The 15,390-nt window shown below is 41.7% G+C and overlaps 1 protein-coding gene across 1 annotated transcript in view; it reads left to right on the forward strand.

Moving 5' to 3' along the window:
• ATP6V0A4 (ATPase H+ transporting V0 subunit a4) overlaps positions 1 to 15,390 on the forward strand; it is an 84,743-nt gene that overhangs the window by 36,269 nt on the left and 33,084 nt on the right. The window contains exons 3-10 of the mRNA XM_030853671.2: positions 1,060 to 1,193; positions 2,756 to 2,834; positions 3,113 to 3,207; positions 9,968 to 10,093; positions 10,612 to 10,706; positions 11,911 to 12,037; positions 14,229 to 14,311; positions 14,739 to 14,832. Of these exons, the coding sequence (XP_030709531.2) occupies positions 1,077 to 1,193; positions 2,756 to 2,834; positions 3,113 to 3,207; positions 9,968 to 10,093; positions 10,612 to 10,706; positions 11,911 to 12,037; positions 14,229 to 14,311; positions 14,739 to 14,832 (816 nt within the window). The 5' untranslated portion in view covers positions 1,060 to 1,076. The remainder of the gene's footprint in view (positions 1 to 1,059; positions 1,194 to 2,755; positions 2,835 to 3,112; positions 3,208 to 9,967; positions 10,094 to 10,611; positions 10,707 to 11,910; positions 12,038 to 14,228; positions 14,312 to 14,738; positions 14,833 to 15,390) is intronic.

Consider the following 15,390-nt stretch of genomic DNA (forward strand, 5'->3'; position numbering starts at 1 on the left):
CTAAGCAAGTAATTGCATATGATTATATTCTGGGAGGAATATATAGGAGGGGGCTAAGTTCACTGGGAGTGCTGGGGATTGGAAAGCTTATGGAGGAAGAGGATCCTGACACCCAAAGGGAGGAATGACAGGAGTATGCGCGGTGTGGGGAAAGCAGGGTGGGGAGGAAGCAGTTGAGGTTCTAAATCTAGGGTAAGAAGGAGAAATTCTGTGAAGCTGGAGGGGAAGGCCGAGGCCGGACGACGCACGCAGCCCTTTGCTGGCTACGTCAAGGGTTTTAGACTTTATCCTGTGGGAAAATGGGACAATGGAAGGATTAAAACAGGAAGGATAAACCCAGTGTCTGGCAAATAGTAGATTATATATTATAAAATGATAAGGAAAAGGGACTCCCTCTGGGAGGTGTGACAGTTCTTCCAAAAGGTTGGACTTTGAGGAAGACAATTGGGTTTGGCAGCAATAGGGCAGTATCTTGGGTCTTGGATGAGAATGGATTCTAGGTGAATATCCTTTTTCCTTATAGAGGACATACAGATTTTTTAAAAAATTCCTGCTGACTGCACAGGGTTCTGTTGTATCCACTGAATCATTCCCCCTGTTGATGGATATCTAGGTTAGGTCTATTTATTATAATTAGTATACACAGTGTTATCAGAAACATCCTTGTGAGTCTGTTTCCCCATACATCTCCAAGTTTAGCTGGGTGAAGAGCAGTGGAAATCTTGGGTCAAGGATATGAGTAATATAAAGTTTGGTAGATATTGACAAATTGCTCTCTAAAAAGCTGTACAAATGCAACACTTCAAGTATTAAGTGTATGAAAATGCCTGCTTCCCCATACTCTCCACAAACGTGCGTTTTTAATCATATCTTTTAATTTTTTGCCAATCTAATAGGTGGTGAAAATTGCTACCTTGTTTTTGTTAATATTTTTAAAATCAGGAGTGGTTCCTGTTGCATTTTTTAGTTCTGTTGGATTTTAATTTGACGCAACTGACACCAGTTTTCGTCCTAAGGTTTTCACCCATTTGTTACCTCAAATACCTTTGTCTCCTGCAGACCAAGGCTGGGTCAAGATGGCGTCCATATTCCGAAGTGAGGAGATGTGTTTGTCACAGCTCTTCCTCCAGGTTGAGGCTGCATATTGCTGTGTAGCTGAGCTTGGAGAGCTTGGATTGGTTCAGTTCAAAGATGTAAGTACTGCATTCTTTGGAGACCAGAAGAAGGTGGAGTTTCCACTTCTTGGTAGTGAACAAAGTTCAGGGAGAAGAGCCCTGGGCTGGAATAGATGGAATTCGGGTGTTTCTAGTTCTTCTGGCTAGGATTTGCGATAACACTGGGCAAGTGACTTGCAAACATGTTCTCCCTTCCTCCCTATGTGTCTCCTCTCTAGGAATGTTTTGAAACTCTAATCACAAAGATGGCACTGTATTTTATTTTCTGATGTACCATCTTCAGAACATTTGATATATCCAATGGGCACATGGATTACCAACTTTTTTCTCAGGGCAGAAACCAATTCTTCCTGACTAGTTAGTCTGAGGAAAAAGTATCCTGGAGTGCACAGTCTCTGCAGTGACATTCTTGGGCTAGACTGTTTCTTTTTTTTTTTTTTCTTCCAGTTTTATTGAGATATAATTGACCTATAACACTGTGTAAGTGTAAGGTGTACGGCATAATGATTTGACTTTCATACGTCATGAAATGACGACCACAGTAAGTTTAGTGAACATCCATTATCTCCTGTAGATACGAAATTAAATAGAAAAAAATTTTTTTCCCTTGTGATGAGAACTCAGGATTTGCTCTCTTAACTTTCGTACATAACATACAGCAGTGTTAGTTATAATTTACCATGTTGTACATTACATCCCTAGTACTTGTTTATCTTATAGTTGGAAGTTTGTACCTTTTGGCTATCTTCATCCAATTTCTCCATTCCCTCACCCCCCACCTCTGGTAACCACAAATCTGATCTCTTTTTCTATGAGTTGGTTTGTTTCTGAAGTATAATTGACCTACACCTATGACTATGTTAGTTCCCGGTATACAATGATACCAGGATATCGGTATTTCTTTTCATTTCAAAATGATCACCATGAGAAGTCTGTTCACCATCTGTCACTATTGGACTGTCTTGAGTATGATGTTGGGTTATCATTTCCCAGAGGCAGTTTAGATCCTCACCAAAATCTTTTGAATCCAATTTAGAAAATTGAACTCTTTATTTTCTCACTAAGGTCAGGGTCAAAAGTAAGCCCTGCAGAGAAGGGTCATGTCTTGTTCTTTGTGGCCCTAGTTCCTAGCTCAGGACCTGACATGGGGCAGTTCCTCAACATTTATTGGGCTGAGCTGTGAAGTCACCACCACAAGGACGCTGACTTTTTCTTGAAGACAGGGATACATTGCAGGGAGCTGTGCAGTTTTCAAGGTCCTGCCATATGCATGACTCCATTGAGGAATTCAAGGCAATTTGGATAGTCAGTGCAGCTAAAAATAAGGAAACCTTAGCTACAGGAGGACTCTTAGAAGTCTAAGGAGGCCAGAGCTTAAGGCATTTGGGGGGTTGAGTGTAAGAACATCAAGGTGTGTTTTGCCTGGAACTCTCCTGTCTTGTGCACAGAAGTATCTAGTCCTAAGACGATTCCAGCAACATTCTCCAGCATTAAAAAAATATAATAAAATAACCAAAGAGAATATGTTGGCAGCAGCTGCTACTAATGTGTGCCTTGTGGTTTCTTCCCCCCGCTTCTAGTTAAATGTGAATGAGAGCCGCTTCCAAAGGAAATTTGTGAATGAAGTCAGAAGGTGTGAATCGCTGGAGAGAATCCTCCGTGAGCCAATTTTCTGCTTGCTGTCTAAAAGTGAACTGGCAGGGAGGGAAACGGTTTGCAGGGCTGATGTCCTGTAATATGCCCCTATTTGTAATGCTTCTCTAGGTGATCCTGGAGATGGGTCGGGGAGGTTAGAGATGGGATCCAGGTGCTGTGGCAGGTCCCCAGGGCAATTCAGGCAGCTGAGCTGGGAAAGGCACCTGTCCTGCTTGACCCCATTTCATAGGTATGAGAAAATACAATCACCTCGGGCTCTCTGGTGGGGTTTTGTCCCTCAGGTTTTCTGGAAGATCAGATGCAAAATGAGATTGAGATTCAGGTGCCTGAGAAGTCCCCGTCGACCCCTCTCCCACGGGAAATGATTACCCTGGAGGTAGGTTCTTTACGACTTTACTGAGGACAGTCACGAAGTCTGTCTCCTGGGGCCTCTGCAAGCCTCTCGTGGGCCCTTTACCCCATTGCTGAAGGCGGGGAGGCGGATTTATGTGTTGTTCCACTTTTCAGTGTTACTCCCCCAGGAAAATCCCATGGTGCAGTTTTTAGAGTCACTCTCCCTGATCCAGGAGAGAGCTCTCTTTCTCAACGTAGCCCTAGGGAAGCTCACTCCGCTTTGAGGAGTGGTTTCCTTTGGGTCATAAGATTCTCACAGGTAGCAAAGTTTTGTCTATATGATGCCACTGAACAGACCTTACACTGGCACAGTGGGAGGTTTTCTTTTTTTCTTTCTTCTTTTTTAAAACGACAGTCATCATGCTGTACATTACATTCCCAGGACTTATTTTATAACTGGAAATTTGCACCTTTTGATCCCCTTCACCCATTTCACCCCCCCCCCCTCACCCCGCCTCTGGCAACCACCAATCTATTCTCTGTATCTCTGAGTTTAGTTTCTTTTTAGGCTCCACATTCTACATGTAAGTGAGATCATACAGTATTTGTCTTTCTCAACCTGACTCACCTCACTTAGCAGAATGCCCTCGAGGTACCTCCATGTCGCAAATGGCAGGATTTCCTTCCTTTTTTATGGCTGAATAATATTCCTTTGTGTATATATACCACATATTCTTTATCCACGCATCTGTTGGTGGACACTTGTGTTTTTCCATGTCTTGGCTGTTGTTAATTCTGCAGTGAACTTGGGGATGTCGATATCTTTTTAAGATAGTGATTTCATTTCCTTTGGATAAAATACCCAGAAGTGGAATTGCTGGATCCAATGGGTTGTTTTCTAATTATCTGTGTGGTGGGGAATAGCTGATGCATTTGTTCCAGTCTGGATTGAGGCCTCTCCTCAGACTGGCTCCTGAGGTCAAGTGTGAGAAGACAGCAGTTTTCTTTAGCCAATGTCACTGTGGCTGGTGGGGCCCTTCCTCTTTCTTTCCCCTTTCTGTCTAGTTGCTTTTATAAAACACTGAGTACCTGCCACGCACAGGGCACCTTAGAGAGAAGTGAAACACGGCCTTGCCCTCTAGGAGCCCTCTAGAGCAGGTGGTGGAGAAGGCAGGGTGAGGCAGAGGGAGAGGATGCCAAAAGGTAGGCAGAGCCAGATCCCAGAAGGCCCTGTAGATCTTTTTTTAAAAATAAATTTATTTATTTATTTTTGGCTGCATTGGGTCTTCGTTGCTGCGCACGGGCTTTCTCTAGTTGCGGTGAGCGGGGGCTACTCTTCGTCGAGGTACACGGGCTTCTCGTTGTGGTGGCTTCTCTTGTTGCGGAGCACGGGCTCTCGGCGCGTGGGCTTCAGTAGTTGTGGCACACGGGTTCAGTAGTTGTGGCTCACAGACTCTAGAGCGCAGGCTCAGTCGTTGTGGCGCACGGGCTTAGTTGCTCCGTGGCATGTGGGATCTTCCCGGACCAGGGCTCAAACCCATGTACCGTGCATTGGCAGGCGGATTCTTAACCACTGTGCCACCAGGGAAGTCCCAGCCCTGTAGATCTTGATAAAAAATAATTGGACTTTTTATTGTCAGAGGAGGAAGGGCTCCCTAAGGGAGGCGGGCAGGTAAGGAGGAGGTTCACCGAGTTGAACCTTATCTCTGGCTGGGTTTTCTCGTTTGTTTTTTGTTTTCTTTTAAGATAACTTAAAATTCTTGACATTGTTGGAGCCATCAGTAGTATAAATCTAGATCCTCTAACAAAAATATGAGGCTGGCAACTCCCCTAGGAAATATTTTGGATCTTGTCTTATTAAAATGGATGTTTGGGGAGAACGTTTTTAATCCATATGAATCGGATTTCCATAAAGTCATCTCCAGTTTCAGTCTTATCACTAGTCTTCTAATACCAGCCCTGTTAATCAACAGCTCCCCACCCCGGCCGTTATCCCCCTTACCTTCCTAAACACCTAGAGCTGATCTTGTGGACTGTGAGATATCTTAATGGCTCATGTTTTTACCATAATCTTTTTTTTTTAATTGACTGTATGGTTGATTTACAATGTTGTGTTAGTTTCTGGTGTACAGCAAAGTGATTCAGTTATACATATACACATATATGTTCTTTTTCAGGTTCTTTTCCATAATAGGTTATTAGAAGACATTGTTCCCTGTGCTATGTAGTACGACTTTGTTGTTTATCTATTTTATATATGGTAGTGTGTATCTGTTAATCTCAAATTCCTAATTTATCCCTCCTCCCCTTCCCCTTTGGTAACCTTAAATTTGTTTTCTATGCCTGTGTGCGTAAATAAGTTCATTTGTACCTTTTTTTAGATTCTGCATGTAAGTGATATCATATTATATTTGTCTTTCTCTGCCTGACTCACTTCACTTAGTATGATAATCTCTAGGTCCATCCATGTTGCTGCAAAGTCACTCTAATCTTATTTCTGAGTTTTGGCAGAAGTTCTCCTAGTTTTCCAACTTGCTTCTTAACTATTTCATTCTTTTTTTTTTTTTTTACAGTGTTGTGTTAGTTTCTGGCGTTCAGCAAAGTGGCTCAGTTATCCATATGTGTAATCTTTTTCATCCTCTTTTCATTCCAGTCCATTCTGCCTCCCTACCGCCAGCCTAATTTTTGTCATGGTGTTGCTCTATCTTGTCACTTCCCTGCTTGAGAATGTACGATGGTTCCCTTCTTGCCTATGTCAGGCCCATCCTGGCAGCAAAGCCCGCTCTCCTCAGCCCTGTCCTACCTCTCAAGTCCTCCACTGTCCTCGGGCAGGTCCCTTGATTGTACACTCTTATACGATATTGAGGATCCCAAAGAGCTTTATTTATGAGGGTTATATTTACTGATATTACTGCATTAGGAACTAAAACTGGAAAAAAGCAAAATAGTTATTACAGTGGGTCCCCTACATACGAACCTTCAAGTTGCAAACTTTCAAAGATGCGAACGTGCATCTGGTTCCAGCAAAGAACCAGAACCTGTGCCATCAGTGTCAGGCGTGAGTGAAATGGCAGCTCGCCCTCCGTCTCCTGTTGCTGACAGTCCTTCAGCTCTACCATCTCCCACCTCCTCTCCCTCCTCCAGTCAGTAACTCTTCTTGCCTGTTCACTCGATGCCAGCCTCTGTATGCCAGCTGTTGTACTGTACAGTTGTACCTTTCAAAGTACTGTACTGTAAGATTAAGATTTTTTTTTATTTTTTGTGTTTGTTTTTCATGTATTATTTGTGTGAAAAGTATTATAAACCTATTACAATACAGTACTACATAGCCGATTGTGTTGTTAGTTGAGTACCTAGGTTAATTTTGTTGGACTTACAAACAAATTGGACTTACAAACGCGCTCTTGGAACAGAACTCATTGGTAAGTAGGTGACTTACTGTAACTCATTTAAAAATAACAATATCTCATTACATGTTAACATTTTTTTAACGAAAAATAATTGTATTTTCCAAAACAAAAACTTTAGTGAAAAGAGTGAGGTTGTTTGCAGATTTCTTAAATGCATGGCTTAATAGAAGACTGACTTCTCATGTCTGTTCTACTTTGAATCTGTTGGGATATGTTATTCTCATTGAAGTATGTAAAGAGAATTCAGCCTTGCACAATAGGTAGTTGGAAAAGGGAGGAGAATTTTAACAGCCTTTTCAAATAATTGCAGATATTCTTTGTTATTATATTGAAACTTGACACGCATGGAGGCTCTTGCTTTTGTTAAACAGGTAACAAGTATTTTTATTTCCAAATTGACATTGGTTATATGTTTTAGACAGGAGCTTAAAAAATCACTTCATCCCAGTGAGTTTGTTATGGGCTGACTGGTTGGTTTGAAACTGTACACATTTGTAATAATAACCAGTTAGATAAGGGGCAGTCAGATGCGTGCCAACAGTCTTTGCTTAGTATTTTCCTTCTAGATACTATTTATTGTAAAGATGAAATTAAAACAACATGTGCTTATGAGAGTAATATCTGTCTTACCATTGATCACGGGGATTGGTTAGTTGATTCAGCTGATCTGGCAGTGACTTGAGTGTTCCTCCCACATTCCTAGAAAGGAGAATCCTGGCAGTAGTACACAGTGGCTTGGGCCCTTGCCTTGCAGAATTTCTAAAGAGGCTTTCGTAGCAATCCTAGAGGGAATAATAATTCAGGAAATAAAATCTACCCACAAATCTACCATCTCAGCATAAACTGACTTAATTTTTCTGTTTTTATTCTTGCCAGCTGTATTTTTTATAACTACGTATCCATAATATACATTATAGTTTTCTACTTTTCCATTTACCATCATGTTGTAAACCACTTCTTAGATACTGCATAGTCCTCCAAAATATTTTTAATGGCAGCATTACTTTTAATGGAATCATTAAATGGATAGAGCAGATGGTTAAGAAATGAGGATTTTGGGGCTTCCCTGGTGGCACAGTGGTTGAGAAGTCCGCCAGCCAATGCGGGGGACATGGGTTCAAACCCTGGTCCGGGAGGATCCCACATGCCATGGAGCAACTGGGCCCATGAGCCACAACTACTGAGCCTGCGCTCTGGAGCCCGTGAGCCACAACTGCTGAGCCCGCGTGCCACAACTACTGAAGCCTGCGTGCAGTAACGAAGACGCAATGCAGCCAAAAATAAATAAATAAATAAATTTATAAAAAAAAAGAAAAGAAATGAGGATTTCATTTTTTTCCCCAACTTGTGCCACCTATAGTCAGTGTTCAAAATTCAGGGTAGTGATTGTTTTTGAGAGGGGAAGGAATAGGATGCAATTGAAGCTGGGTGACCAGTGTGTGGGTTCATTATGTAGTCTCCCTACTAAAGTATGTTTGAAAAATGTTAAATATTCAATTTTGTCTGATATTAAGGTGCTTTTTTTAGAAGATAGGAACTAACATTTGCATGGATATCTTTTTATTTTTTTATTTTTTGTTTGTTTAATTTCTTTGGTAAGGGTGTCTCTTAGATGGATTTTTAAAACATCAACAATGATACTGTCAGTCTTTTAATAGGTGAGCTTAATCCATTTTCATTTATTGTGATTACTGAGTTACTGGCTCTTTGTTATACCATGCCTTTGTTTTTTTCCTCCCCTTTCCTGCCTTTCTGTAATACCCTTCAACCTTTTCACCCTTCTCTTGGGTTGAAAGCTGTAGATTATAGTTAAGCTTAACATCTGGAGATACACGCTTAGTAAATTTTTCCCATAAAATCTGCTGCTGGTTCAATGCTCCTTCCTTTGTGGATTATATGTCTTTTTTCCCTCAATGGCCTTTAAGGTTTTGTCTTTGTTCTATAGTTTCACTACTATGTGTTTAAGTATGGATTTATTTGTAATTGTTTTTATTTAATAATTGGTGTATTAGGATTTTTAGAAGATACATGTATGGTACAAAGAATAATGATATAGCAAATATCAAGTGTCACCACCCTGTATAAGATGAAAGGTGACTGCAGTGATGCTCTTAAAGCCCTCTGTGTGCCCCTCATCTCACCCCTCCCCTCCTCCCTTGGAGATAATCACTACCTGAATTTTGTATTTTTCATGTTTCTGAAATTAATTCATTTTCACTGCTGGGTAGTGTTTCTTTTATTTAATGTACCACACTTCATCCATTCTATTGTTGATGGATATTGGATGAATGAGAAATGAGCTTTCATATTTTAACATTATTTGCTAAATCTCAAATTGTGTCCAATAGAGAGTTGATCCTCACCTGTTGGATTTTTTTTTTTAATATTTATTTATTTGGTTGCACTGGGTCTTGGTTGCGGCTCAAGGGCTCCTTAGTTGTGGCATGCGAACTCTTAGTTGTGGCATGCATGTGGGATCTAGTTCCCTGCCCAGGGATCGAACCCAGGCCCCCTGCATTGGGAGTGCGGAGTCTTAACCACTACACCACCAGGGAAGTCCCTACTCACCTATTGGATTTTGAATTTCAGTAGCTGTATGTTACATTTTTAAGATTTCTAAGTAGTTCTTTTTTAATACTTCCTGTTCTTTCATTTTATGACATGTTTGTTTAGTAATTTCTTGTTTTACTTTTTAGTGGAAGTAATACTTTTGTTTATCTCTTCGAACATTCAAAACTCTTTCAGACTATTCTGTAAAAATAATTCCACCCACTGCGATTTTGTGTTCTGATTGTTGATTTTGTTGGTGGCTTTTCCTATCATTAGATTTCTTCATGAGCCATATTCTTTTTGTAGCCTCACTTGAAAGGGAGATTGGTTTCTTCTTCGTTTTTGTCATCTTGCCTTCTGTGCTCACCCTTCTCTGTGTTGCCTTTTTCACTTGCTTGTACCTGGTTCTCCAGGCCCCCCCAACTCAGAACTGGTGGTTTCTCTTTTTATATCTTATGAGAAAATATATTTTGTATTTTATCACTACAACGTGTTTGGGGCAGAAGGAATTCTCAACATGTAAATTTACTCCAGCTTCCCCATTCAGTGTTTAAAATGGGGGAAGAGACGTGACTTGCTGAAATGCCTTCACATCCTCATGCAGCTAACGTCCCTTCCCCCAGATTGTTTTCTGATCCTCCCCATTTGATGAGAGAACTCCTGTGAGTGGCTTTACTTACAGCTCTACAATCTTGCTGAGTTTGACTGAACAGGCCTCTCAACTTCAAGCTACCTTGTGATGCACTGAATACCGCTTTGATATTTAGTTATCCGTTACGGTTAATGTACAGGAAATGTCATAGTGCTTTCTGCCCGGCTTACTTTCTTTTCCCTCCTGCATAGACTGCTCTAGAAAAACTGGAAGGAGAGTTACAGGAAGCCAATGAGAACTATCAGGCTTTGAAGAAAAGCTTCCTAGAACTGACTGAATTCAAACATCTCCTGAAGAAAACCCAGGACTTCTTTGAGGTTGTAATTTGGGGACTATTTATTCAAGGGCCTTTTCCTCCAGAACCTCAAATTTCCATATCGACAACTGGCTGGTTTGGAATATGAATAAATTGCGCTGTTTCTGTCACATGGCTGGGCCGAGGTGGAGGGGGAGGGTTAGGGTGGCATGTGGTACTGGTTGAAATGAATGCAAAAATATTAAGGTGCTCACTAAAAAGTATGTGCCCCAAATGGCCCAGACGGAAGTGGAAGTCAGAAAAAAGCACCAGTTAGTCTGAGCAGGTTTGGGATTTTGGTAGGAAGAGACTGCGGAAGCTTTTTGATCTGTCAAGGGGCACTCTACCTTTTTTTTTTTTGACACACACATAAATCTTTATTTAAAACAGAAAAATAGATCAGGTCTAAGCAGTCTACCTTTTGAATTCTAACTATTTGTGGAAAATTGAAATATCATTAAAAGCAGACAAAACTATGAGGTGTGGTTTTAAGGTAGTCTAAATACATTTAAATGAAAATAGTGATTCTTTGACTTTCAGACGGAAACCAATTTAGCTGATGATTTCTTTATGGAAGACACTTCTGGTCTCCTGGAGTTAAGACCTACACCTGCATACATGAGTGGAAAGCTGGGGTTAGTGAAACTCTCTGCTCTGAAGGTTATGTGTAGATGGCTCCCTGGTCCGTAGCTCAGTGCCCGGCGCAACATTTCCCTGAGTGTTTGAGTGAATGAATGAATGAATGGACAAATAGCGACCGGCATGAGGACTCTTTCACACGACTGTAAGGCCTCCACCAGTAATAAACCCAAGTCTAACCTGACCAGGTTAGTGGAGCTGCAGGTAGTGTTACCTTGTTTATGGTGATACTGACCTTCTTGAGTCTGAAGAGTGCGATGTGTGTATTGTCTCCACATGGGAAGGATGTAGTGATAATTGTTTAGATGGGGTTTCACAACTGTTCCCTGGCTTTGGAACAATTATGGGATACATGTTTTTTTTTTTCCTTGTCTCTGAAATACTGTTTTGGTAATAAAATAGATTTGGAGTGTGAAGTTTGAGTGTAATTAGCGATGAGGTAGTTATGCAATCGTGTCTTCCACAAGTAGAGGTAATAGGATGTGATAATACCCACCAAAATGTGTGCTGATTCAAAATGGTGGGATTTCATTCAGTGTCCAAGTAAAACTGATGAAAGTGAGTTTTAGAATTCTAGTTTTTTATTCAATAGGTACTTGGGGGCATGCTATTTGAGGCACTAGACATTGAATTTGAAATGGCAAGGAAAATATATATTGAAAATATTTGATCAGAAGGTAATACAGAATCAATGTACATTTAAAGTAATAGGCCAGTGAAAGTAACCATTCTAAAGTTCATTTGAAAAGTTCGGATCAGAAATTATCTAGATACCTAGATGGCTGTAACAGCAGAGGTGTGTAGAAATCAATATATATGTTTCAGTTTTAGTACCTTATTTGTATAAACTCACAGAGACCATTGTTGAGCAGATTGGACACTTGTTCCCTTTAGCTACAATGCTATAATGAATGGTCTATCATATTTTTAATTGCAAATAAGTGAATGTATAGTATTGAGATGATTAAGGAAACCCGGACATGTCAAAGGAAACAGGAGGTCAAAAGGGACTTGGGGAAAGTTGGGGCTGGGATCCAGAGTGGCCTTGTGGCCCCTGCGCATCGGGGCTATGTCCTTACCTCCCGCTCAGAGGGAAGGTGGTCCTCCACCTTGTGGCTGCACATCTTCCTATCCTACAGGGCCTTTTCTCTGCACCCCGCTCCCTGTGCCTCAGTAATGTGTCCTCTTCTGACTGCCCAGGTTCACGGCTGGTGTGGTCAACCGGGAGAGGATGGCTTCCTTTGAGAGGCTGCTGTGGCGAATTTGCCGAGGAAACATCTACTTAAAGTTCAGTGAGATGGACACAGTTCTGGAAGATCCCGTTACAGTGGGTATCTCAGGCTGCAGGAAATGTTTCCTGAAATTTTCTGTAGCCCCACCAGAAGGGTTTCATTCTCTCAAACACTGAGTCTTTAGCTCTATGAAGCTAACATCTATTTCCTTTTTTTCTCCTTTCTTTTCTTTTTTCCTCCCCAGCCCCTCCTTTTAAAAAATACCCATGAAAGGACTGAGTCTTGTTAACACCTCGTAAGTGTTCATTCCTCCAAATACCGTAGCTGTACCAGCTCCTGGAAACTTAGCTGTAGTAGTGCCACGTGGAGTGGCAGCTGTGTCTTCATCACAAAGCCCTGAGAACTGATTGAGGTCAGTGCGTCCCAAGCTCCAGTGTTCATGGGAGCATGAGATCTTTTTCAGTGTATCGACAGATTCTGATTCAGTGGGTGGTGGTGCCCGGGAGCCCGAATTTCTAATCAGCTTGCAGTTAGTTGCTGGTAGTCAGTGGGCCACACACTTCGAACGAAGATTTTGAGGGTCCCCTTCACTGAGTGCCACACGGTTATCGCTACTAACTCTGTAGGGTATGCTTCCTCCACCCTTCCGGCTAGTATTTAAATCCACTTACTTTTTAATTCCAAGAAGTTGGGCTTATTTCTAAAAGAGTCATAATCTTGTCTATAGTAGAGGCTAAAAAAATGTAATTTTAAGTTTTATTTCATGGAAAACAACTTCACTGTTAAAACAGTTTAAAATAAGAAAAAAGCACTTGCTTAAAAAAGAAAAAAACGCATTACCATTCTAATGTCTTTATTTTTTTCTTGTCCTCTTTCTCTCTCGTCCATAGCCGTAAGCAGGTGTAATTTAATATGGTTGTAGTAATAGCATGGAAATCATTTTTTTTTGGCCTTCTCTTGATTTAAATAACACAAATGCCCTCCTGTATTACTATGTGCCATTTATAAATATTATTTTAAAATTCGACATTGAATCATTCCTTTTCACAATCATGTTTTGACATGGAATAGTCATGGTGGTAGAGAGAGTATTTACAAAGTAAGATAACGTTAGCCTCATGACATTGAAGATCACTGAACAGATAGCATGAGATCAGAATGGATTCCTGGTTCTGGTGGATCCAGAGACAAAGAAGGATCTGAGAGATTCAGCAAAGGACTAGGGGTGAACTCCATGGTTGAAGGAACCTTTGTTCCTTCACATAATGTAAAGCAGGCAGTTCCCCAAATCCTGAAATACTTCCCTGCTCCCATGAGCAACTAGCAAAGAGACAGTTCGTTCTGCTATTATTTTCAGTTGGTGCCTCATATTTCCATTGAGTTGATGGGACGTTAACCGTCTATTATTAGACACTTTATTTCCAATTTTTCTCCAGAATATAGACACTATGATAAGCATCTTCATGCGTGTGGATTTTTATTTTGAAGTATTTCCATGGTATGAATTCAGGAAATAGGATTGCTGGCTTAAAGGGTATGAGCATTTTCATGACCCTTGATAGGTCCTGACACATGGCTTTTCAGTGGGGTCATACCTGATTCCAAAGATACATGACACCTGAGTGGTGTGTGCTGAGTGCGTTGGATTTGTTACCGCTTTTCCAACAATGGGTTTCATTTTGCCTTTACCCCCCCATCCCAAACTAAATAGAGTAAAACGGCACATTTCTTTGCTTACAGTAAAAGTTGAACTTTTCCAGATATTCTTGTGAAATGCATATTTTTTCCTTTCTTGTGAAATGTCAAACTTGGACTTTTAAATTGCATTTAATCAGGGTTCGTACGGGCATACAGTGAGTGTGTGAGTCCAACATTAGACCTGGCTCTACCTTTGTTAAATATCAAACACCCAGTCCCCGCTGAAATGTCAATGTTGTGTATGAGTTAACTCTGGTGAGCTAGGTCAGCTCTTTTTATTTTAAGACTTGCAACATCCTGGTCCCTCTCTTCTGGGTGTTTTCTTAACACACCTCTTAAGCACAGGGCTTAGAGCTGAACACAAGGCTCAGCTGTGATCCAAATAGTGTAGCAAACAGCAAGGTGGTCCCTTTAAGGCTGTATCGGCCTTCCTGGGGGCCCCCGCCCAGCCTGCCTCAGTGGCCTTGCCCTCAACCGTCATGAGTTACAAACTTCAATCAACTGGGAGAAGTTTAAGTTTTCCAATTTTAAATTTAGAAAATTTTTAAATTTTCTAAAAATATATTTTTTACTGTTTTGATTTTCCAGAGAGAAGAAATTAAAAAGAATATATTCATCATATTTTATCAAGGAGAGCAGCTCAGGCAGAAAATCAAGAAGATTTGTGATGGGTAAGTGGCTATTAAGGGCTTTTTTTTTTTTTTTTTTTTGCTGCGGTATGCAGGCCTCTCAGTGTTGTGGCCTCACCCGTTGCGGAGCACAGGCTCCGGACGCGCAGGCTCAGCGGCCATGGCTCACGGGCCCAGCCGCTCCGCGGCATGTGGGATCTTCCTGGACCGGGGCACGAACCTGTGTCCCCTGCATCAGCAGGCGGACTCCCAACCACTGCGCCACCAGGGAAGCCCAAGGGCTCTTTTCATCAGCAATTTGGGTCAGGATTAGGTCAGGGTGTGTGCAATACATTGAGTACAATACGTAGAACCTAGGGGAAGGCGGTCATCTAACCAAAGTGGGCAAATGATGGGTTAGCGGAAAAGGATGTGCAGAAGGCTTCTTGTTAATAACCCATGTGTGTCCTTTGAAATGTACGAAACACAGGTTTCGAGCCACCATATACCCCTGCCCAGAGCCGGCGTCGGAGCGCAGAGAGATGCTGGATGGTGTCAACATGAGGCTGGAAGATTTAATCACTGTGAGTGAGGCGTTCGGGCTGGTGACCCGAGCGGGGGCTGCCGATGGGCTACGTCTGCCATTTCCTTATAAGTCCTGTCTCCCAGGGCCCTTGCTCCAAGGCCGGCTGGAATGTCTGCTATGCTCTTCTGGCTGTTGCGGCAGGAGGCTTCATAATTAGGAAACAGTGTTCACTAAGCTCACGGTGATGATTCTGCATGTCAGTGATGCTTTGCCTGGGCTTAGAATTAACCACAGAAGAAGGGGCACAACCTGCAGGTGCCCACCCCAGCCTGATAAAAGGAGCCCTTTATTGCCAGACTGGCCTAGGCCGCATCTGTGATATAACTCACTAGCCAATTAAGTCGACCAGCCAGTCTTGCTGATTCTTTTTCCACGGAATTGCCCAGTTGTGTGAGCCAAGCAATTAATTCTGTCAAGACAGTGAGTCTAGTTTCACATATGAACACGCCCCCAATTCATATCCTCTTCTCGAATCTGTCATCAGCTAGGATGGCTCTCAACACATAGGATTTTCTTCAATAAGCTTTGCAAGTAGTCACTGAAAGGAGCTGGGCCT

Source organism: Globicephala melas, chromosome 9 (assembly GCF_963455315.2).
Source record: "Globicephala melas chromosome 9, mGloMel1.2, whole genome shotgun sequence".
NCBI lineage: Eukaryota > Metazoa > Chordata > Mammalia > Artiodactyla > Delphinidae > Globicephala > Globicephala melas.